Source organism: Desmodus rotundus, chromosome 5 (genome assembly GCF_022682495.2).
Source record: "Desmodus rotundus isolate HL8 chromosome 5, HLdesRot8A.1, whole genome shotgun sequence".
NCBI lineage: Eukaryota > Metazoa > Chordata > Mammalia > Chiroptera > Phyllostomidae > Desmodus > Desmodus rotundus.
Window position 1 is genome coordinate 153204170 of NC_071391.1, and position 16408 is coordinate 153220577.

Consider the following 16408-nt stretch of genomic DNA (forward strand, 5'->3'; position numbering starts at 1 on the left):
TTGCTGTGCTTTCGGTCCGAAGGTGCGTACATGTCTGGATGTCTTCATTCCGTTGGGTCTCTATTTGTGATGTTAGCAGCCACGGATCATCCCTAGACCCCTGAATTCATTAAAGGTTGCAAAATAATAGAATTCTATCTTTTCTTATTTACTTATTTATTTTTTGGCCATTTTTTAAAAAAAAATTATTTATTTTGAGAGAGAGAGGAGGAAAAGAGAAAGAGAGGGAGAGAAACATTGATGTGTGAAATATTGATGGGTTACCTCTTGCGCACCCCCAACAGGGGACCTGGCCTGCAACCCAGGCATGTGCCCTGATCAGGAATCGAACCAGCAACCTTTTGGTTGGGAGGCCGATGCTCAATCTACTGAGCCATGCCAGCCAGGGCTACTTCTTTATTTTTTTGTTGGAATATTTCTCTGTAGAGAAACATCATCTTGTTTACTATAGGGAGAAAAACCACTCTGTTAGGAGCAGTGTTTGGAGACTTGCAAATTACGCTGACAAAGAACAGATCAGCAGGAGAAAAGCAGATTTTCATTAACTATGAATCTGGGAGTTCACAGACGAATGCGCCTCCCAGAATGTGGGGCTTATATACCACCTTAACAGGGAATGGGGAAGGGCAGAGAACAGATGGCTCCTTACAAGGGGTTGGGACAGAAAAGGCATTTAAAACAAATGACTTTAGGGGAAGATAACTGGACCCTTATGAGAATAGATAGAAGGTAAGTACTTTTCAGTACTTAGTAAAAAAGTACAACATAGGAGGCAGTGTTTTGGGGTGTGGTACAAATCCCTCCAAGAAGAGATTGCTCCCTTGGGGGTGTTTTATGACAAATGACTTCTTTGGGGAGGTATGCTATTAGGCAGATGAGGAATTTTGGAAACTGAAATACCTTCAGCTCAAAATAATTGATATGCCGCAATAGCTTACTCTGCCCCCATCACTGTTCAGTTACCAGTAGTCTGTTTAAGGAAGGGCGGACAAAAAGGGAAGGAACCTCACAGGGTGATCTGATCACAAACTGAGCAGGTCCCCAACCCAGCCCGTCACATGGGTAGTCATGCTCCAGGTATGTAATTTATCTAACAAAACGTTTGTCTTTGCCTTGAGCAGGTCCTGCCCATTGTTTCTGTTAACAACTTTGAAATGACTCTTTCCAGTCCCCTCAAGTAAACCACCCTCAAAAGAGCACAGTCTTCACTCTCCTGTAATGCTTTTTCCCTCCTTCCCATCACCTTCCTTACTTCCCCCCAAATGCATAAAAGATGATTTAGTGGGAAAAGGGCCCAGACTGTGGAAGTCTTCACAGAGCATAAAGTGGATCCCGTGTTCGCTAGCTATCAAGGGCTCAGCCACTGCTCTCAAATCGGCTTGCAAAGCCTTCAAGTTCCTGCTGGTTATTTTGGAGTTCTTACACACATCACACGCCCCTTTGCTCCCCTGGGTTCTGCACAGATGCTGATACTGTGCAGCTCCTGTGGGTCAGAGATTTGTCCCTACCCGCTTGTGTTTGGGGGTTTGTGGGACTACCCTGTCAACTAGTTTTGCTATCCTAGTTGCTGTTTCTATGGATTTGTGTAAAATGAAAATCATGCCACTACCACCTTCTTATAAAAATCCAACTTAAATATCCTCTTAATAAATGTTCCCCACTGTTTAAATGAGCCAAAGTTAGTTTTTACCATTTGCAGCTAAAGGACCAAAACTGTTGCAGTAGAGTGTTAATAAAGCAAAGGGGTGGGAGAAGCAACGACTGTTGCTGGACCTGTTTTGAGGCCTGCGAATAGCTGAGTGAGGTTTGCTGGTTGAAAGTTAAGGCTGTCACAGTGTGTTGGGAGCTGGAGAAGGTCCTCAACTGTTGGATCCCTGACAGATCCTTGCTGTAGATTCTGGAGCAGGAAGCAGGGCATTCAGAAGATGAACATTCTCACCTGTGCAAGATGGACTAGCTGATCCGTTAGGAAATTAATGCAGTGGTCCAGAAGAGAGGTGCAAGTACCAAAACCAGACAGTGGGAATGCCAAGGGGAAGACAGAAGGTAATGTAAGAAAACTGAACAGGACTAGATGACCGTGAGGGGAAGAGCCCCAAAGCTGAGTGATTAGAAAATAAGACAAGCACAAAAACATTCATGTAAACTCCCACATGAGTGACCCAGAATTTAAACTGGAAAAGCCATACCTACCCTAGGAAAACAGAGCTTAGCCTGTGCTAAGAGGGATGAGTGACTAGCTCCTGGCCCAGTGTTCTCACAGATGCAGGAATGTGGACGCCATACACAAAGGCACGGAGCAGCGGCCCCCTACCCCACAGATGACTTCAAATCTCACCCCAGCCAGCTCGCCTGGAGGAGATGCCGCTCAGTAACTTCGTCCAGGTAGTTGCACTCCACCATCTGCCTTCAGAATCTTCCAGACCTAAATTGTTTGACGATGTGAAACTTAGGAGGCCTTAGTGGGATTCTTCAGGCCCTTCATGAGGCACAGTTGCCCTGCCCGGGTAGCTCAGTTGGTTAGACCATCATCTGGATACCCCAAAGTCATGGGTTCAAATCCCCCTCAGGGCACATACAAGAATCAACCAATGGAGGTATAAATGGGTGGAGCGATGAGTCGATGTCTCTCACTCTGTAATAGAGAAATGGCCTCTCCTTTGAGTCCTACCATTGTCATTGTAGCATCAGCTCTGCTTCCTGAACTTCTGGTTTCTAGAGCAAATGGACCCTTCCCATTTGGCGCTGAAACTGCACTTCGAGCACTCCCCTGAGGAGTTAATCTTGGATTGACTACTCTCTAGCTCGTCAAAAGACCAACTGAGGCCATTTGACAATTTAGTAAGAATGTTAATTACCCTTTCTTTCAGAAGCAATAAACTGTCTATATCAAGTAAAATCATCATAAAGCTACAAATGTAGACTTTTTAAAGCTCCCTGTAGAATTGTCACCATCAATCTACAATTTACTCTTGCATTTTTACTGCAATTTAAAAAAAATGAGACATACAGCAATTTTATGCATTCTTATGGAGACATTTTCACTTTGTAAATGACCCTTAATGGTAGAAATGTGTGAATTTTGTGCTAGAGATTTTCTGTCCTTACCAACTGTTAATGCTCTCTTCAACTGGTTGCAATAGTAATACATCACCTCTCCTCCTCTCTCGATGCCAGGAATCTCAGACCTAACTCAGGGGTCCCATTAAAGCTCAGAGCCCTCACCTGCCCTCCACGACTTTTGATCTTCTGTTGAGTCACACTGTACCACGGTCTTGTTTAAAAGATCGCAAACCCACCTGGGGAGCTGCATAAACTATGTGCAGCTGCCCTCTTTCCCCTCCCCTATATTTTGAGTTATTTCACCACTGTTACTCATTCAAAACGACCCTCTCAAAGTTTATCCTCAGAAAGCCAATTAAGACAATTGTGAAAAGCAATTGACTTTGTTACTTTCTGCCAAAAGACAGTGTGGAGGAGGACACCTAAAAATTAGACAGGTGGTGAGGGGTAATAAGGTTTAAATAAAGCAAGAGTAGTGAACTGAGCTACTTTTCAAGGACATTCCTGTTAGAAGGCACCAAAGTCAGGCTGAATGGTTCCGTTAAATAGGTAAGATTACATTCTACCATTCTATCTTGCTGTTGGCTCTGGCACATGTTTACCACCCCACTTACAATCATCAGGACCAAACCATAGGACTGTATCCTGAGAAACTGCTAGGAGCGAAGGGTCACTGGTGTGAGGCTTGGTTTCAGGACCCCGCTCAGCTCCAACTGGCTGTGAAACCTTAATCTATCTTTGTCCATTGGGCACTACCTCACCAGGTTATTGAGGACATAACCCAAAGAACCCAAGAGTGCCACAGCACCCAGCAAGCTTCTAGTAGGCAAGACTTTCCCCTTCACATAGTCCCTGGAACCTGTTTCTCTTCCAACCTACCTAGACTTGTCTTCCTCACACGGCTGCCTAGGCCGCTTACCAGGTCTCCCAACTGCCCATCACATTGTCCAGTTGGACTTAAGTTTCTCACGTTTCCTCCTGATCTGCCCACGGGTCCTTCTAACCCTCCTCTTGGCCTTAGTCAATCAATCTGCATTATATAAGAACCCACTCATGTCCTCCTCCCTCAAAAACCACCCCCACTGTTCTTGCTCTTTATTCTTGCAGTTATTTCAACTGCACTTAAAGCCTGGACCACAACTATTTGGCTCTTGTATATGCATAGCTGACTATTAACTGCTTTTGCTTCTAAACTAGATTATGCATTTCAGAGTAGAGACCATCTTCAACTTTGCTGTACCAATCACAAAAGCAGAATCACAGGCCTCACCCAGACACAGCGAAGCAGAAACACACCGGGAGTGAATGGGGAAGCATTAAAAATACTCCAGGTGATTCTCATAAACAGTAGGCGAAAACCTCGACATACTGCCCTTCCAGCAGAAAGAATCCCATCAACATATCTTCATTTATTGACTACTATGGCCTTAATACAGGATTAAACATTTCCTTCCACGACATTCTACATGAAAAAGATATCTCATATTATGGTTCACAAAACAAGTAGGAAATACTTTGTTTTTCAGCTAAGATTCACTGTAAAAAGGATTCAGCCTCCAGTTTGGCGAGCCTGCCTCCGTGCCCACAGGTAACCGCCGACTCCGGTCGTGGTCGGCCTCTGGTGCACTCCAGCAGGGTGAGCTGGCAGGTGCCTAGGATTGTGGCATATCTCTTGACACCAGGATGATTCTGCTTTACTACCCTAGGAATCAGACTATTTTTTAACGTAGCTTCTTACCAAGGATTGTTCTTGAAATTGCCTTCCCTGTTTTCCTGAAGTTGAGAAAGTTATTTCCTTTCTTTTTCTGCCCTCTAATATTCTGCATTATTTCCCAAAGTCATCCTCCATTTTCAACTCCACAAATAAATGAAAACCAAGCCACACAGTTGGAAATCAAGTTTTGTTTTTATATGAACAGAAGTAGACCATCTAGAAATATTTCAGTTTATTTAAATTGTTAAGTAGAATATGAAACCGAATTTGTAGCTAGTACCAGAGAATGGACTTAACTGTTTGGTATTTAATGAGAACAGCTTCTACACAGGATCCCAAAAGACTTACAGAAAAAGGGGCAAAGCCCTAATATTAAGCAAATAAAACTCATGTTTCAAACAGGTTATACAAAAATTGATTTATACTCCATTTCCCTTTTTTTGATATTTAGAAAGTGCAGATTTAACAAAAGGTAGCCATATCCTTTCTATGTACAATGCCGATTATAATTATGCAAACGACAAAACTGTCAGTCTGTTACCCAAAAAACCCCAGTGCTTAGCTCTCAAACCTTAAGTCACTGACTGAATTGAATAAGGAGTAAAGGTTAAAAAAAAAACCAAAAACTGCCACATTCCAGATAAAGGAAAGCACGAACACACCAAAATTAATCTAACAACAGTAGGTTTAACCTTAAAACTTTTTAAGAAGCTTAATATCATTTCTTTATTGTTTTTTAGTGGAAAATTAGGGATTATTTGGCAATGCTGCTTTTACTAGTAGTAAACAATGATAAAGTCAAGTGAGGGGGAAAAAAGCTAGGAACAACCACCAGTGAGGCATATAAAATTGCTTTTAGGGCACTATCTGAAAAACTCACGGGTATTTGTAGCAGATGCGTCCCTACTTGTTTATGTAAGCCAAGAGGGCATTAAAATGCTGTCCACAACACAGAAAGACTGTTCAATGGAAGCTGCTGTCCTAAACTCAGCCTCTGCCAGAAATGAATCATGCTATTCATAATTATTTCAACAAAGGTATCATCTTAGGATGCTAGCAGCGTAGCAAACTTAACTACCCTACCCTAACGATAAGCAATGAAGCAAAACTAGAAAAATGAAGTGAAAAAAAAAGGACAGGGTTAAAGATGGCTAGAGATCTCATCTTTACATGAAAAGCCTTTTGTTGTCCTTTTTCTGAATCCATGGTAATTTATTATGTTTTCCAAAGGGATGTGAGAGGACTTAAAATTAATAATACACTAAGGTATTTCTAAATCTTAAGGTAAAGATAACTTAACACTGAAAAAGTGTTCTTCGAAGGCCAAATCTCAATATATTTGGCAAACGTGTTAATAAATTTCACTCCTCCTCCCCACCTTTTTTTCAACAACCTTTACTGGGCTACCAAACTGCTAGAGGAGTTGCCAAAACAGAGGCTACCCAAATTCAGGTTAAAGATTTATTCTAGGAAAGTGAATAGGCTATATACCTACTTAGAAAGACAAACCACGACACCCTCCAAACACGAGTGCATGCAATGAACTCTTCCATTTCATAATGCAATGGCTAAGGGCACCAAGAGGGAAGGAGAAGAGGAGTGTGAAGTCAAACAGCAAATGAAAGGATCTGGGGCAGAAATTTTAGGGGAGAGACAAACTAAGGGGAAGACACAATTAACTGACATTTGAATAGTAGGCAGTTAGAATTTTCTTTCAGTTTACTTATAGCAAGTTAAATCAGTGCTTTATGTTAAACTCGACAAACCTACTAGTTTGCCCCTTCCATTTTAAAATAACTCACACCACAAAGTGGTGGGGAGGGAAAAGCAAATAAAGCAGCATGCAGGAAGACAAAAAACACAAGGAGAAAAGTGGCCAAGAAGAAGAACCGATGGAAGGAGTAGTTTTAAATATCAAGGCCACTTAAAATGAGTCTCTGCAAACCAAAGCTGTCACTTCCGTGTTATCCTTTGTCCTCAATTAACTACTTGGAAAATTACAGCCAAGCAAACTACAAACATTTTAATGGTTTATGTTTGGATGTCTCCTGCACATGCTTCCATCAAAACAAAACAAAACAAAAAGGAAAAACCAAAGTTCCTTTCCACATAAGGCACAGGACAAAATTAATCCCATTTACATATTCAAGGCGAAAATGAGTGTTTTCCTGGCTTTTGTTTGTTTTCTTTTGCTATTACATGTCTATAGATTAAAGGGACTCAAGCACATTATCCAATGACAGAAAATTCCACTGTTGTACAAAATAAAATTGTTAATTCTAACTTTTATTCTTATACAATTTGCAGAATAGAGTTGAAATGATTGCTATAAGTTTTAATGTTGATAAGAACTGGACTATAATACAACTGAAATGCAGTGGTGAGCTGAGCAAGTACATTTAAAAATGAAGTCACAGACATGATTTTTCTATACACTTTTTTTTGTTTAAAGAAAATTATAAAGTCAGCAAGCAGTCACAGATGAAAGAACGAATAAAATAGGTGGATTGGATAGTTAAGATGAGGAACAAAAATATCTATTTAGAGTTAAAAATGGACAGAGTGGTTTATTTTGCAGCAAGAGAAAACAGGGTGGTGGATGGCAACTGATGGAACAGGAGAACGCTCAGCAGCATTTGCTCTTCCAGCCCGTCACGCCTCCGCCACTGCTGATATCTACATTTTCACTGTTGGGCTCTTTTACAGGGGTCTGGAACGAACACACAAGGAAAGTAACCCATGAAAAAACACTGTCACAGATAAATCAATATTCAACAGAAATACTCTCATAAACGTTAATATATGTAACAGAATGAAATTGCAGTCACAAGACAGGTTTTCTCCCCTGTGCAAAGTAAAGATGTGGAAGCTTTGTTCTTGATATTCACTTTGCCTGCTTTCTCCAAGCTGTGAAATGTCTAGAGGCCTCCCAGCACTTCTCTGAAATCTCTGAAAAGCTTCTGAAATCTCTGCCCCTAACACTTTAGCAGGGAAATTTGTCATCTCCTAGCCCCTGACCCCTGAGTACTTAGTACTTAAAAGCATTATCAAGCATACGCACAAAACTAATGTTAGGTCATGTCAAACTTCAGAGAAGTGTAACAGCCCTTTTCTGTGTAGTTTCTTGCCTTTTGAGACCGAAGTTTGCATTACGAAATGATTTTTATCAACTCAAAAGAAAAAGTACTGCACAAGAAGGTGCTAGTCAAAAACCACTACTGTGCTTCAAACCTAATGGTAAGCAAGTTTATGTTTGACGTTTTAACTCATATTACCAGATTGAAAAGTGTATGAAAAAAATGCTACCTCATACCTGGGCCTGTCTACATGGGAAAGATGCTACACTGAGATCTTTATTTATTGGTGCATCCATACTTTTTAACCTTTAATATGAAATAAGGAAGATCTACCTCAGTGGGACATAGATTACACAATGACAATACAGCACTATTTTTTTGTGTGTGACATTTTTAAAAAATGCAAAGATTGATGAGAAGATCAAGGAACATAGTACGGGCAGAAATAAATAAAAAACAATGGAGAAGACCAAAATATCCAGAAAGAACAGAGACAAGGGTATTTCAACAAGTTTGTGATAGTTCTGTAAATACTGGAATGATTTTTCACTGCGACCCACCCATCTCTGAAATACAAAGTACTTTCTACAATTCATGATTCTGTCATGCATCGCCCTCCTCTCTCTTACTGCCGCCCCGCACTGGAGTACTCATATGGAAGAGTTTACATCCTTCCAGATATTTATTCGCTAAACAGAACCGAGTGTGGGTGTGACCATGCACTTACAGTATGATGCTAAACGTGTGTCTGAATAATTTAAAAAATAAGATCGCACTACACAACTGTATCCTAACTTGCTTTTTACTGCTCACTATGCCACAGCCATCAGACTTAATATGCAGGATGTTGACAGGTGTGGAAGAACACAGGTTTTGTTTTGTAGTCACTTTGGACAGCAGTAACTGAGATTGTTTTATCCAGTCTGAACACTCATAGTTAACGGACACCATTTCACTCTGAAAAATTAAGTTGCTTGGTTTCTCAGAGATCTTACTAGATTTTTACTTGATATTCTACCTCTATCACAGTTTACATCGTGTGCGTATGTACACACATATTTTTTTAATCTTTGGGTTGGTTTTTGAAAACTAAAAGCTGAAAGGTTACCAGAAGCAATGAAATTTTCTTCTATACAATGAATGTTTTTCCTTTTAAGATTTATGTCAGGTTTTCTCTAATTTTATTTGCATATAAATTATTACAGACTGAACAGAGAATTCAGGACTAAAACCAAATCTAGTCATTTGAGGGAAAATATGAAAATCAGATTTATCAATTTTGTCACAAGTTACTCACACTGGTAAGTTTTGGTGTTCATGAATGAAACACAGAAACTAACCTTGAGGTAAAATGAATTCCCTGAGATCACATTTTCAGCCTAATTTTTATTATTCTTCTTACATCACAGATTGAAATGACTGGCTAGATAAAATTTGGGGGTGGATCTACTCTGTTTATTCAGTGTGTAATATCGACATGCCCTTTACTAGCACATGAGAATGACTATACAGAATACATTCACCTCTTATCTTAAATTTTAAAAAATGATCTATGGAAAGGCAAAGGATGTGTAAGAGAAATGAATCCAAAAGTAAAGAGAAAAGCCACAACACAACAGACCAGACAAAAAGCTGGGGGAAAAGAAGAGTAGGGGCTTAGGGACTAGAGAATAAGTGTGGGAGCTCAGGACATTAACTATTACTGCCGACTAGATCCTATAGATTTCTACATGGCCCGCTGTTCTTCCAGTTCCTTAATTCACTTCGAGGATTAGATACTGGTGACGGTTAAATGTTTCAAAACAATATCACCCAAACCCACGTTTTGTATGTAAACCTAGTACTTTAGAAAAGACTGGGTGTTCACCTATGAAACTGAGCACCTTAACAATAAATAAAAATAGGAACTTACCTTTCGAAGGATATCTTCAGCTAATGTGAGAAAGGCCTTTTCGATGTTTATATTTGCTTTTGCACTAGTCTCAAAAAATCTAATACCATGCTCCTTTGCAATCTAAAATAGAAGCAAAATGTCATCACAAAATTATCAAGTACAGTGCCAACTGATGACTTTAGCATCTTAGAGGCAACAGTAACATTACACTAAAGGCAGCAGTTCCAAGTAGCTTACATAAAAGTTTATTTCAATGGGTCCACATTCAAACAGTCAAGCTCTTTAAAAATGAACAAAAATAACAGAATCTTCTAAGAGCTTACTTCAGGTATTCTAAAACAAGTACAGTTGAACCTTGAACAACACGGATCTCAAGTGTGCGGATTTTTTCCAGTAAATACACATCTGGCCCTTCAGTCCCCTGGGTTCTGTACCTGCAGATGCAGGGGCCCCTGTATGCATTATCCTATGCCATTTTATGTAAGAGACATGTGTGTCCTTGGATGTGGGGATCCACAGAGGGCCCTGCAACCAACTCCCTGCAGATACAGAGGGACAACTATAGTCAAGTTTTTGGGGAGTCTGAAGTCATACATGGCTTTTCGACTGCATGGGGGTGAGGCGTCGGCACGCTGTCAAGGGTCAACTGTGTTTTACTCCGGGGGAAACTTGAGAAAAGTTCAAAGTGACTAAAGTGACTTAAGGCAGCATCTAGTTTCTGTTCGTCATAGGCAGCTGATTGTCAAACTATGGAATCATTAATTGATACACCACTTTAATGTTTTAAATTTAAAAACTTGACAATCAGTAACTTGTATTTTCCCCTCTGTAGCTTTCTAAGGCTAAAAATAGTACTGCCACAGATTTAATTCTATAACCTTTGGATACATATTGAAATAAATGCACTCATAAACCACTCCTTCCAACGCATCTAAAAACCAATGTGAACAGCCCAGGGCACTCCATTATCACTACGGTAAAAACAATCAAATGCAATGCCATCTTCACAAAGAAAGGGCAGCACATTAGTTTCATTCAGAGCTTTTTTTTTTAGTTATTGATTTTTAGAGAGGAAGGGGGAGAGAGAAACATCAATTTGTTGTTCCACTTATTTATGCATTCATTGGTTGATTCTCATACGTGCCCTGACCAGGGATTGAACCTGCAACCTTGGTCTGTCAGGGCTACGCTCTAACCAACTGAGCTACCCCGCCAGGGCTCATTCAGAACTCTTTACCTGTTCTCCTTTGCCTTTAGGTACAACTCTTTTATCATCCATATCACACTTGTTTCCTAGTAACATTCTTTCCACATCTTCATTGGCATGCTAAAATGGAATAAAAATTTTATTTACACAATCCCGTGACTTATGGCTTACTACTCAAAATGACTTTTCCTCAATATATGGTATCAATAGTCTGAATGTTTTAAAGGAACTACCCCCAAATCATTCCATGGTAAAAGCTTACATAAATTCTTAAATTACACTTAGGGAAAAGACACAATAAGGACATATCCCTATCAAACATTATTTTCCCACTATATGAGGCTGCCTAATTAGTAGATATGTTCTCATCAAAAGAAGAGAGAGGCAAAAAAGATCTGAAGCCAGAATCTCTCGTACATAATCTAAATCCAAGCTGGATCACGATTTTAGATAATGGGTATTGTCCTATAGAAACATTAATTAAAAATTCTACAGAGCCCTTAAAAGTCTCAGAGCTATACTGCTAGGTCACAAGAACCCATGCAGAAAAATCAGTTAAAAACAAATGTCTGCTCCATCAAAATCCTAATGAAATCTTTTGCACAAATAGAAAAATCCACCCCTAAAATTAAAATGGAATCTCAAGGGACCCTGAATAGTCAAAACCATCTTGAAAAAGAAGTACAAGGTTGGAAGATTTATATGTATTTCTTGATTTCAAAACTTACTACAAAGCTACAGTAATCAAAACTGTGCTACTGGCATAAAGACAGACGTACAGATGACCAAAATAGTGCAGAAATAAACTCATAAATACAGCCAAATGATTTTTGACAAGAGTGTCAAGACCAGTCAGTGGGAAAAGGATGATCTTCAACAAATGGTGAAGAATACTACATAGAAACATGCAAAAGAATGAAGTTGTACCCTTAACTTAAATCATATATAAAAATGAACTCAAAATGAATCAGACCTAAATACGAGTATAAGACTTATAAAACTCTTAGAAAACACGATGTTTTATGACACTATTTGACAATAATTTCTTGGCTATAACACCAAAAGCATAAGCAACAAAAAGAAAAACAATTACACTTCATCAAAATTAAAAACTTTAGTGAGTCAATGGTAATATTATCGAAGTGAAAAAGCAACCCATGGAAGGAGAAAAATAGCTGCAAATCATACACATCTTTGGCCCAATGCACCTGTCCTGGAGTATCCCCAGAGCCAAGTAGTTATGTTCTCTGGATACCAAGAGTACTTTATGAGTTTTGATTATCTTAAATTTGAGTCCATCACACTCTTTCCACCTGCCCCCTTCTTTATCTGGATGACTTCTACTCATCTCCTCAGGTCTCAGCTTAAATGTCATTCCTCATTTCAAGGCTGGCTATTTATTCAGGGTCATTTGCATTACCACATGAATTTTAGGATGAGCTCGTCAATTTCCACCAAAAGCAGCTGACTGGGATTAACTGAATTTGTAGATCACCGTGGGAAGTGCTGCGATCTTAACAATATGAAGTCTTCCCACTGATACACATGGGAGGTCTTCCCAATTATTTAGATCTTTAACTTCTTCCAACATTTTACAGTTTCAGTGTACAAATCTTCCTTCTTTGGTTAAGTTTTCACAGTTTTTTGATGCTTTGGTAAATGGAATTATATTCTTAATTTCATCTTTGTATTATTCAGTCCTAGTGTATAGAAACAACTGATTTTGTATATTGATCTTGTTCCCTGCAACCTTACAGGACTTGTTTACTGGTGGTGCTAAGGTAACTGGGGACACCCCCCACCCCCAGAAACCGGGGAGGGATATGAGCTGCGCATGTGTGACCGGAGACTTGGTCCCCTTGTTAAACATGGTGACCGGAGGAGGAGCAAAGGCAAACATGGTGGATACTGGCCCTCATCAGTCAGAAGGCCGGACACTCCCACTGGCTTTCAGCATGCATGGGATTCTGGGACAGGACTTTGGAAGCCCAGTGTGCCGGGAAGCAAAAAGGCTGTTGGTTCTTTCCCATTCCCCAGGCAGGGGGTATGTTAATGGTCAGCAGTGGGCCTGCCAATGATGACCAGTGCAGGCCTATGAGCGGAGGCCTGGGGGCACAGACTCTGAAAGATGCCTGAAGCTGGACAGCGAACAGAGACCAGCCAAGCCACCCATGCTTAAGATACTTTTGGTGGGAAAAGAGGTTCCTGGTGCAACCTTGAACTGGGCTGGCAGAGGGTCACAGTGTGATTTGTCTTTGGGTTCTTAGAGGGGACGGGCTTTGAGGCAGAAACTGCCATTACTTCCAAAGACCTTGTTGATAACAGCACTGCGAACAACTTTCGTTCTTGTGTTCAGTTCTTGAACCTAAGCAGTCGATGTAATGAGATTACTTTTGTCGTCTGCTCTGACTTCTTCTTTCCCCTTACTTCTGTTACCCAGGTATTTTTGGCGGAAACGTTCCATTAAATAAAAGATTCCTTTCTTTTCCACCCAACCCTATCTTTGGAGGTTTGCCTGGTAGACAGTGAGCAGTAGGACTGCCCCCACCCCACACTGGGAGGGTTCGGTAACACTAATGGCTTGTTTTTGGTTGTATGTGTATGGATTCCTAAGGATTTTCTATGTACAAGATCACTTGAAAATGAGAGTTCAACTTTACAGTTCCAGTGCCCCCGTCTGTCTGCTAGAATCTCCAGCACAATGCTGCAGAGCAGGGACCAGAATAGGCATCCACATCATGTTCCTGATTGTACAGGGGCAGGTATGATGTTGCCTATGGGATTTTCACAGATGTCCTTTATTATGCCAAGAGAGTTCTCTTCTATTTCTAGTTTGTTGGGTGTTTTTATCATGAAAAGGTATTGGATTTTGTCAAGTATTTTTTCTACCTCTTTTGAAATGATCACATGGTTTTTCTGTTATTAATATGGTGAATTACACTGATTTTTTGATATGTTAAACCACCCTTCCATTCCTGGGTAAATTCCTCTTGTAACAGGGTGCAAAGAAAGGGGACCCCAAAATCCCCACAGTCCATGTCTGGGTGATAGGGGAAGGAGATGATACAGCACTGAAAATACTTTGCGTAACAAAAGGTGTGTAAAACCATCGGTAGCTTCTATTTGGAGCCATCTTATAGGATGGCTACAGAGAGTTTTTGGGTAACTTAGTAATTGCCTTCAATGAAGTTCTAGATAGACCTCCAAATTTAAGAAAAAGGTAAAAAATATTAACATTTTACAAAGTAGAAATGCTCCATAATAATACATTACATCCTAAAGATCAAGTAGAATACTTTTTCTCCTCAATCGAGCACATGAAGGGTTTATGCAATTTCTAGGTCTTACCTCATCTATGTTTCTAAGCCATTTGCTGATGTTTTCGAAACTTTTACCGTTGGTGATGTCATATACTAGCATGATACCCATTGCTCCTCTGTAGTAGGAGGTTGTGATGGTGTGAAATCGCTCCTGGCCTGCCGTATCCCTGAAATAAACAACAATAATTTGTGAGCATTTTGGTATTACTATATTCTAGATAAGAGGTGAAACTGTCAAACAGTTTGGTGGAATATAGATCAAAATCTACTCTATGCCAAGCATGCAAAATAGAGCCACCACTAACTTAATTCTTAATTGGCAAACCATTATATGGTTACTCATAAACATGTATGTATGCGTAAAACTTTTTAGTTAAAGCAAACTAATGACCTACCTATACTGGATGAAAAACTGGAAGGGAAACAAGAGAAAGTGACCAAAAAACCCCTCCTGAAGTTATGTTAAAACGAACACCAGTAAATGTTATAACAACTCTTGGAGTTCCATTTTTAAGTGGTCTAGCTCTATAATGTAATGCAAAAGCATGTGGAAATTTTAGAACATTAAAGGACTACACCAGAGTGTAACTACATCTACCTTTAGAATCATCAGAATCATTGTAAGGATAATCTTATTTATAAATAAGACAAAAACATGTAAATAGTATTTTTCATACCTTCAAAACCAATGATTTAAGACATATAATTTGCTCCTTTAATTTCCCCTCTTGTTTGCATCACCACTTTCTTCCTCTTATATAGATCATTCTCATCAGCACAAACATGTTTTGAGGATTTTATATATGGAACCAAAGAGGACCACACCAAAATACATCATAATTAAAGTGCCAAAGGTTAAAGATAAAGAGAGAATGTTAAAAGCAGCAAGAGAAAAACGGAGTTTTATCTACGAAGGAGTTCCTACAAGACTGTCAGCTGATTTCTCAAAAGGAACTTTGCAGGATAGAAGGGACTGGCAAGAAGTATTCAAAGTGATGAAAAGCAAGGACCTACAACCTAGATAACTCTGTCTAGCAAAGCTATCATTTAGAATCAAAGGGCAGATAAAGAGCTTCCCAGAAGCTGAAGGAGTTCATCATTACCAAACCATTATTACATGAAATGTTAGAGGGACTTATTTAAGAAAAAGGTCAAAATTATGAACATTAAAATGGCAGCAAACTCACAACTATCAACAACTGAATCTGAAAATACAAACTAAGCGAACAAGCAGAACAGGAACAGAATCAGAGACATGGAGATAATTTGAAGCTTTATCAACTGGGAAGGGGAGGGGAGACTATGGGGGAAAGATGCAGGGATTAAGAAGCAAAATTGGTAGGTACAAAATAGAGAGGAGGATGTTAAGAATAGGAAATGGAGAAGCCAAAGAACTTATATGCATGACCCATGGGCATGAACTAAGAGGGTGGGAAATTGCTGGAGGGATTGGGGGTACCAGGTAGAAGGGGGTACAGGGGGAAAATTGGGACAACTGTAATAGCATAATCAATAAAATATATTTTTAAAACAGATTTCATTTATTTATTTTTAGAGGGCAAGGGAGGGAGAAAGAGATCCATCCAAGTTGTTGAATATAATACTAGTCTGTTCTGTTTTCTTGCTAAGTAGTATCTCATGGTATCGACATGTCACTCTGTGTTCACCCATCTACCCATGGAAAGATATTTGGCTTCTTTCCAGTTTTTTGACTATTACAAAAAAGCTGCTATGAATGTTCATGTTTAAGTTTCTGTGTGGACCTAAAATTTTTTATTTCTCTTGAATGAACATCATGAATATTATTGCTGAACCATATCATAAATATGTTTAACTTTATTAAAAAACTGTCGAAGTTTTCTACAGTGGCCGTATCACTTTACTTTCTCACTAGCAATGTATGAGAGATCCATCTCTCTGCATGCCATCAGCATTTGGTGGTGTCACTATTTTTAATTTTAGTTGTTCTAATTAGGCATGTCGTGACATCATCATCATTTTAATTTGTATTTCTCTATGGCTAATGATGTTAAACATTTTTTCATGTAATTATTTGCCATGCATATGATACACTTTTTGGTGAAATGTCTGTTTATGTATGTTCTGCCCATTTTCTAATTGGATTGATTGCCT

The 16408-nt window shown here is 39.4% G+C and overlaps 1 protein-coding gene across 1 annotated transcript in view; it reads right to left on the minus strand.

The window, feature by feature from the left end:
* Nucleotides 1-4950: 4950 nt before the first annotated feature.
* RAB10 (RAB10, member RAS oncogene family) overlaps nucleotides 4951-16408 on the minus strand; it is a 71018-nt gene continuing 59560 nt past the window's right edge. Inside the window, exons 3-6 of the mRNA XM_024552542.4 lie at nucleotides 14304-14442; nucleotides 10986-11075; nucleotides 9767-9868; nucleotides 4951-7487 (exon numbers count right to left, since the gene is read on the minus strand). Of these exons, the coding sequence (XP_024408310.1) occupies nucleotides 7404-7487; nucleotides 9767-9868; nucleotides 10986-11075; nucleotides 14304-14442 (415 nt within the window). The 3' untranslated portion in view covers nucleotides 4951-7403. The remainder of the gene's footprint in view (nucleotides 7488-9766; nucleotides 9869-10985; nucleotides 11076-14303; nucleotides 14443-16408) is intronic.